General features: G+C 36.8%; 1 protein-coding gene across 1 annotated transcript in view; it reads right to left on the reverse strand.

Moving 5' to 3' along the window:
- The window catches only part of TBC1D32 (TBC1 domain family member 32), a 114,283-nt gene that overhangs the window by 56,222 nt on the left and 48,766 nt on the right, over positions 1 to 9,295 (reverse strand). The window contains exons 20-21 of the mRNA XM_006778431.2: positions 7,181 to 7,299; positions 3,819 to 3,935 (exon numbers count right to left, since the gene is read on the reverse strand). Coding sequence (XP_006778494.1) covers positions 3,819 to 3,935; positions 7,181 to 7,299 — 236 coding nt within the window. The remainder of the gene's footprint in view (positions 1 to 3,818; positions 3,936 to 7,180; positions 7,300 to 9,295) is intronic.

The raw sequence follows: 9,295 nt of genomic DNA on the forward strand, positions 1-9,295 counted from the left end.
CCATTGAGCCAAGCTCTATAGATAGATAGATAGATAGATAGATAGATAGATAGATAGATAGATAGATAGATAGAAGAATATCCAGGCTCTATCCTAGAACAACTAAGTTATTATCAGTTGGGGTATGATTCTGGCATTAAAATTCTTTTAAAAGCTCTCCAAGTTGTTGATATGGGTAGCCAGGCATAAACATCACTGTCTCAATGTGGGAGAATTTGTCACTACCAACACCATCATCCATTCTGAGGTCAACCACAACGCCGCCAGTTGTCCCAAACATTGACAATTTCAGCCTACCACACAATTCTGAGCACTCTATAAAAGCACTCTTTAAACAGTATTTGTTCAAATAGGTACACACTTTTAGTGCTTAATATTATAAAATTTAAGAAATGATCTACTATCACTTTTTTCCATAGTAAATCTTCACAGAGTGATCTGGAATTGATCATGTATCACTAGCTTTCTTTTGTCTGAGAGGAGGGAGACTGCCAATTAGTCCTGTGCATAGCAATTTCTGAAAGGATTATTATAGATTTCTCTTTATTCATAGGGTACTGGTCCAAGTGACTGAAACTGGAACAGTCATCAGATTACTAAATTCAGACTATTTGATAGTCAATGATACCTAGTGACTCCAGAGTTCTAGCTTTGAATCTAAGTACTAGATACTGTAAGAATAAAGAAATATAGAATGTATTACCAACAAGCTAATGGAAGAATAGATTACAGCCATTTATCAGTGACAATGCATTTTCAGAAAACAAATGCTACAGTAAATAATTTCTTCTTCAAAGGGGGTTGCATTGATGGATCACCACTTAGGGAACAGAACACAACTCCCGGGAAGCCTGCCTCATGGAGAACTTCAGTTTCTAAGCACAGCAGCACATGTCAGGGGAAGCAGCCTCCTCGATCAGCAGCTTCCCAGCAACAAGCGAGTACAAGAAAGGCTTGGGATTCACAAAAATAGTCTGAAACTGTCTTTTTTAAAGGATATTATCCAGCTTGAGAATATATTCAATAAGCCTTAGGCTGAAATGAGACCAAGGCTAGAAAAACAAAGAGGAATAGCTCTTCTATATAAATAATACATTTGAGTGCCTACTCTGTGTACACTTGTCTCAAGGACCATGTGTGTACTATCTGACCCTTTTCACTTAAGAAAGGGCCAAGTTGGCTCAGTGGATAGAGCATCGGCCTGCGGACTGAAGGGTCCCAAGTTCGATTCCGGTCAAGGGCATGTACCTTGGTTGCGGGCGCATCCCCACTAGGGGGTGTGCAGGAGGCAGCTGATCGATATTTCTCTCTCATCGATGTTTCTAGCTCTCTATCCCTCTTCTTTTCTGTAAAAAATCAATAAAATATTTTTAAAAAAAGGAAGGGCCAAGTGAAGGGTGAGAGTGGTCAATCATAATGCCAATATCCCTGCACCTGCACTATCAGGAGTGGCTTGTGACTGGTTAGTCCCTGAACATCCATAAACAAACTTGGTCTGTTAAGGAAGGTGCTTCCTTGGAATTATTCAAAGTGGGGAGTTTCTCTGTCCACTCTGGCTGTTATAACAGAATCCCACAGACCGGTTACCTTATAAATAATAGAAATCTTATTTCTCACAGTTCTGGAGGAAGAGAAGTCAAAGATCCAGGTGCTGGAAGATTCTGTGTCTGATGAGGGCCTACTTTCTGGTTCATAGACAGTTATGTTTTAACATGGAAGAAGGGGCAAGGGGCCTAACGCAGAAGTGAGCATGATTGTGCATGAAGGGACCTCAGTTTTAGCAAATAAAATTGTAATTATGGAAGAAGAAAAAAAGAAGGGGCAAGGGATTCCTCTGGGGTCTCTTTTTATAAAGCACTAATCACCTCCTAAAGGCCCCACCGCCAAACAGCCTCACCTGGGGAACTGGGTTCCAACACAAGAACTGAATATTCAGGGTACAGCAGAGCGGCGAAGGGAAATGCCCCTTCTGTTTGGAGGGTTAGTGAGTTAAGTCCTGATACTGTTCCCCCCAAAAAGATGTGTCTATGTCCTCATTCCCAGAACCTATGATTGCTGCCCTGTTTGGAAGAAGGGTCTTTGCAGAGGTAAGTAAATTAAATTAGGACCATCCTGGGTTATACCAGAAAGACAAGGAGACATTTAAGGCAGAGGAGGAGAAGGCCTTGTGAAAACAGAAGCAGAGAGCAGAGCTATGCAGCAACAAGCCACAAAATGCTGCAACAGCCAGAAGCTGGAAGAGGCAAGGAAGGCGTTGGCCCTGAGCCTTTGGAGGGAATGGACCTGCTGACCTCTTGCATTCGGACTTGTGGCTTCCAGACTGTGAGAGAAGACATTTCTGCTGTTCTAAGCCACCTGGTTTGTGGTAATTTGTTATGAAATCTCTAGGAAATTAATACAAGGGGAGATAGTAACAGGTAGTCCCATGTCCTCTCCCATTGAGAATGCCATCTGGAGAAGAAGAGCTTACTAATGATAATTACAGCAAACAATTATTTAGCAGTTACCTGTCAGGCAGTGATTTAACATTTTATGTTTCACTAATTCATGAAATTGTCACAACAACTCTCAAATAGGAATGTTATTGCTCACTTTTAACAGGAAAAAACTAAGGTCTAACTTGTCCAAGGTCACAGAGCTTTTAAAGGGCAGAACCAGAAATCTAATCCAAGCAGTCTGGCTTCAGAAAACAAACTTGTAACAGCTACACTATGTAATGCCTTCCAATAAAGCCACAATGGAGAACACAAGACAGAGAGGAAGAGAAGTCCACGAAAGGAGACCACGCAGGAGAGACCAGAGAAGTCTGAAGGGAACCAGAAGCAGTACCACAACCATAGAGGAGAGTGACAATAAGGACTGGATCAACTGTGCCAAATGCCGCAAGGTGGTAAATTAAGTTCAAGGAAAAAGGGGCATATAAATGGCTAATTATAAAACTACTTTAGAAACACAATGACACAGTAAGCACAAGTCAAAAGTGACATACTTTAAGGAACAGAGAATATAAAATAAAAGTTGAATGAAAGAAGTACCTATTTTTATATTTTATTCATATAAATTATCAAAAATTTCCCAAAGTAGAGAAAGTTTTAAAAAATTAAAATGTTTAGAGTTAACAAGAATTAAAAGTATTCATAAGAGCAAAACTGTGTAAAAAACACCACCACACAGGACAAGTGACCAGAAAAATAAAAAGTAAAGATGAATAATGGAATTTCAGTAATAACCAAATAATTCTTTACTAATGAATATATACATCTTTATGTGTGTTAATCCAAAAACTTACCCAAAGATGAGGAACTAAAGATCTCTGGATGATTAAAACAAGCCCATCTGGGAGCAAGATTATGAAATAAATCTCAAATTAAATAAATATGCATATACTGCCCTCATGGGGCAGTTAATATGTAGTTCATTAAAATATAAGGAGAAAACATATTGCACTCCTCGAATACTGCTTATTCCTAATTATCCCAGCCAATAAGAGAGCTGCACTGGTGTGACTAATAACATGATAAATCATCTAAAAATCATTCATACATATATGTTATTTGTGCCAAATCTCTTTCCTTGGGGAGTGTTAACATTGTATTCACCCTGATAGGTGTTGCAACTGTTAGGTGGCCTGGATCAAAGATTCCATTGGCAGATAATTCAGAAATTGATATTCCATGAGTAAGTAAATCAATCTTTAAATGCCATTAAATAGTGTTCCCCTTTTTCTGTGTCATTTTTTTTCCTGTCAAATTGCTTTTTCACTACAAATCTCCAAAATATCATCTATAAAAGGGAAAAGTTAAAATAAAATTACTTACAATAATACATGTGGGAACTTCACGAAGAGAATATTCTGCTTTATTAGGAAGATCCTGATTGCCTACCAGCTCATAAATAGCAGGATAAGATAGCAAGGTCACCAGCCCTAAAAAAGCCTGGGGGAAGAAGGGGGAGAAGGAAAAGTCATTTAAATGGCTCATTTTTTTCAACCACATCCACAGGAGAATCATTAGTGTAAAGTTTTATAGCAGTATGACTGCAAGAATTTTTTAAATAAGCCAAATTAATCCACATAAGTGTGAAATACATACATATAGGATAAGAATGATTGTTAACATTAACAATAATCTGTGTTGATAATGCATAAGAACAATTGTAATAGAACAACCTTGAGAGTTGGAAAATATTTTAAAATATCATGTATCTCTTAAAAAGTGTGGGTCTGAGAAAAAATATTAAATGATCCATATATCTCATTCTTTGCATTTGTTATATCTGATGTGTAAGAAAATACCAGAGAATACTACTTAGGGTCTCTGGAGCAAGAAGATAAATTCTATATATCCTTCACTTAGGTCACAAAGCCATCTTTATCCTTTAACTATATTCACTGGAAATCCAACTACCTTAATTGTAATTAATTTTTTAAAGCCATGGCTTTTCCTATCAAAATCAGCTCATTTTCTGGTGCAATCTTCCCAAGTTAATCTCTCCATGAAGTTTTTTAAGCTCTCAATCTCATTTTGCCTCATTCAAGATAACCTGAATGTTTTTTCTCAGGCACGTTTCATTCTTTGGATCCCCTGTGCAAAAGCATGCAGTGGTTGCCCACCACTAAACATCAGATCTAAACTCCCTTCCATGACTTTCAAGGCACTTTACTAATTGACCCTCTCTTCTCTCAGTCTCAAAAGCCCATTATCCCTCAGCATGAAGTCACCACTTTAGTCAATCGAATCTGCCTGTGGTCTTTTTCTTTTCTATTTTTATTGATTTCAGAGAGGAAAGGAGAGGGGGAGAGATAGAAACATCGATGGTGAGAGATAATCATTGATTGGCTGCCTCCTGCTCATCCCCCACTGGGGATAGAGCTCTTTTTCAAGTGACTGCCATGTAAACAAACTTTTCTTATCCAGGAACATGCTCCTCCTACCCTCCCACATACTCATTATTGCACTTCATGAGCTTTCACATCCTTTTATTCTAGAAGGCTTTCCAATTAACTCTATCCATCTCTAGAAGCCCTATATTTTGCCAATACTTTCATGTTAATTTGTATTGTATCAACTGTCCTAATTTGTAACTACTAAATTTCCTGCTTGAAATTTTTTAAATTTTTTACTAAACTCAGAAAATTTAAGAGTCAGACAAATTGAGTAAACAAATTTTAGGTACAATATTTTACCATGAAAAGTTAAAGATTTATGTTTTTCAAAGATAGCATTATCAGACTGAGGATTAAATCTGATGAGTTTTATAAATGGGTATTAAATTTTCTCAAATGCTCTTTCCACTTCTATTGAAATCATTGGATGAGATTTCTCTTTATTCTGTTAATATGGTGAATGAGAGTTTCATTTTAGAATGCTAACCAAACTTTGAATGGCTGGGATAAACACCACTTGATCATAATAAATGATCATTTTAGATATTGCTAGATATAATTTGATAATCTTTTGTTAAATATTTTTAAGTCTATATTCATCAGAAATATTAGTCTGTACTTTTCTTTTTTGGTAACATTTGTCTCATTTCCAGGTCGGGGTTATGCTGGCCTCATAACACGTTAGAAACTGATTTCTCTACCTTTGTTTTCTGAAAGGTAGTGTGTGATTGGTACTCTAACTCCTATAAAATTTCATAGAATTCACTGGTGAAACTATCTGGTTTTCTTAGCCAGAGGTTTTTGATAGCAAATTCAATTTCTTTGACTAATATGTAACAATTTAGATTTTCTGTTTTGTATTAGGTCCATTTTGGTAAGCATATTTTTAAGAAGTCTGCCAATTTTATCTTAGTTGAATTCATAACATAAAGCTGATCATACTATTGCATTATTGCTCTTTAATATCTGCCCAACCTTCAGTGGAGCACAAACTGATCCCTGTCCTTGGGCAAATATATCTGTTAAATCTAGAATCTCAAGCAGTACGATTCTCTTCAACTATATTGACTCCCCTCCATTTCTTGTCTGTTTATTGTCATTCCAAAAAAATCAACTTATTTTTAAGTTATTTTTCCTGAGTTGTGTTTTCTACTGGAGGGGACTAGTCCACCACTACAGAAAGCAGAATTTTTTGTTTTAATTTTGATAATTTTATGATACCATTTGAATGAAAATTTCTCAGGCTATCACAAAGTCAAAGTCAGGAATCATTTCATTTTAGTAAAACTATGAAACATGTTAGATATGTAAAAGCCATCCATAATAATAAAAGTGTAATATGCTAATTAGACTGAACATCCTTCTGGATGTCCTTCCGGACAAAGCCAGGGCTACAAGGGAAGCCCAGGTCCCCGGTGCCTGCAGGTGGCCAGAGGGAAGCCCGGGTCCCAGGTGCCAGAGGGAAGCTGGTGCTGGCAGCTGGGGGAACGAAGGCCTACTCTTGCACAAATTTTGTGCATCGGGCCTCTAGTTGAATTATAATCGAACATTGTGGAGATGCTTAAGAGTTTGAGGTATGTTTGCCACATTATTCTAAATGACAGCATCTTCTCTCTGCCTACCCCTTCTTCAAATAATCTTAACAATTTTATTTTCTTTTTTTTAATCTTCACCCGAGAATATTTTTCCATTGATTTTTAGAAAGAGTGGAAGAGAGAGGGGAAGACAGAAAGAAACACCAATGTGAGAGAAACACATCCATCGGTTGCCTCCTGCACAAGCCCCAACCAGGGCCCAGGCCAGGGAGGAGCCTGCAACCGAGGTACGTGCCCTTGACCAGAATCAAACCTGGGATCGTTTGGTCCACAAGCCAACGTTCTATTCTCTGAGCCAAACCAGCTGGGGCACTGGCAATTTTCTATTAGATTTGAGTTTAAGAGCAAAAAACTGTCTTCTTTTATTTAATCGGTTGGTTTTTGCGTCAGGGGTTTTTGTGTATTTTCTTGTTTTGTAACATGCTCTGGTGTTTATTACTCTTTATTAAGGAAGAAAACGTATGATAAAAATATTATGAAAAAAATCCTTCCAAAAATAATTCACAGAGAATGGTAATATTTCTACCATTTACGAAATCCATTGTGATTTTTTTTTTAATTTAGAAATGAAAAAAAGAAAGAAAAAAAATTAGGAAAGGCTGCTGATTGTAATTGAATAAAGATAAAGTCTGGATAAATTCATTTCTGGGAGATACACTTAAAATCTGTACATTATTAGATAAATCAAATCATCTCTTACCTTTTGACAGCTTTGGTCAATAGGATCCACTGGAGTGGCTCTGGGATGGGTTACTCTAACATCATCTTTTCCACATTCCAGATTGGTCCATAATTCAGTTATAAGTGCGTTAATGAACCCTAAAAAGAATTGTTTTACATCATATTTATAGTATGTTATTTCTTTGGATTATGGAGGAAGATACAATTATCCTTCTAACTAGATTAGTTCACATTGACAAAAGATACATAACTTCTAACCTTGGTAGAAATTATATTTGCTATTGTTAATATACCTTTATACCTCATTAACATAAAACCATGTTTAAATTCTGAAAGATAATTTTTCTATAGACCTGAATCATATGGAAATATGTAAAACAGAACATCAAATCATCAAATCAGAAATTTTATAGGAATGGCATTCGAGGAGAAAGTGTTCCCTAGGTATAAAAGAAAAAATATAGGCTCTGAAATTGATAATATCACAGTTAAAGTACAAAGCTGACAGCTTATCAGTGCATGACTTTAGAAAACTCCAAGGGTTGCCATGAAGTATAAATGGGATAGCTATGGAGTTCCTAATATAGTACCTAGGTCATCTTAGGAACTCAAGCTCTTGGTCTTCCTTCCTTTGTCCTGTGAAAAATTACATTTAACCCTCTCATGAAAAGTTTGATATTATGAGGCTCAGAAGTTTAATGCCTTAACCAACAAGGAAATCTGAGATAAATCTAGTCTTCAAATGCTTTCATTAATGTGCCCTGAGGACTGAATAAATTGGATTTTATTCTAGATAGAAGAGTGATTCAGCTTAGTACAACTTTTACCAGGAAACATGTTTCATACTAAAAGAAGTTCAAAATAGTTCAGTCAAAAAACATTTAAAATATGCTATAGAAAAATATTTAGAAAGAGAATCAACAGTGATCACTGATATTATGATCCAACTCTAAGCCTTGAAAAATATAATCATAGCATCTCTAGTAGAGATTACATCTTGTCTCCAGTTCAGGGTTCAGATAATTTTAAGATACAGTATCTTAAATTCCCAATATTTGAACTTTTTAGAAATCCAATCCACAGTGGATAATACTTGACAACTACAAACTGCAAAGACAGTGGTGAAAGAAAAGGGAGTGAGGAAATGATATCTATATATATAAAAGCCTACTATGAAAACTGTCCCCGCGGGAGTTCGACCAAGAGACCGATTGCTTGCTATGATGTGCGTTGACCACCAGGGGGAGGCGCACAAGAAAGGAAGGCCCCAGCCTGCAGCTGGCAGCCAGGGAAGGGAGGCCCCGGCCACGAGCTGGCAGCTGGGGAAGGGGGGCCCTGGCAGGCAGCTGGCAGAAGATGAGGGCAACTTCTTAAGGCATCAAATATTTCCCAGTTGAGTTTATGATGTGCCATTGTTCTGAGGAAAGAGAACAAGTTTGTATATATTTCACAGAAAAAGAAAATCCCAGTAGGATTTCCTTTTCCTAAACCTTGTTCATGAATTGGTAGAATCAACATCATTAAAATGTCCATACTACCCAAAGGAATCTATAGATTCAATGCAATCCCCATTAAAATAGCAATGGCATACTTCAAAGACCTAGTACAAATTCTCCAAAAATTTATCTGGAATAAAAAAAGAAACTGCATAGCTGCAGCAATCTATCCTGAGAAAGAAGAACAAAGTTGGAGAGATCACAATATCAGACATCAAACTATATTACCAAGCCACGACAGAGAACCCAGAAATCGATCCAGATCATTAGGCTCAATTAATATTTGACAAAGGAGGAAAAAGCATACAATGGAGTCAAGACAGTCTCTTCAATAAATGATGTTCGGAAAATTGGATAGATAGATGCATAAAAATGAAACTAGACCACCAACTTACACCATACACAACAATAAACTCAAAATGGATAAAAGATAAACATAAGAAAGGAAACTATAAAAATCTTAGAGAAATCCAGACAGCAAAATATCAGACATATGTCGTAGCAATATCTTTACCGATACAGCTCATAGGACAATGGACACTAAGGAGAAAATAAACAAATGGGACTACATCAAAATAAAAAGCTTCTGCACAGCAAAAGAAACCATCAACAAAACAACAAGAAAGCCCCTGCCGGGG

This window comes from Myotis davidii, unplaced genomic scaffold (genome assembly GCF_000327345.1).
Source record: "Myotis davidii unplaced genomic scaffold, ASM32734v1 scaffold147, whole genome shotgun sequence".
Taxonomy (NCBI): Eukaryota; Metazoa; Chordata; class Mammalia; order Chiroptera; family Vespertilionidae; genus Myotis; species Myotis davidii.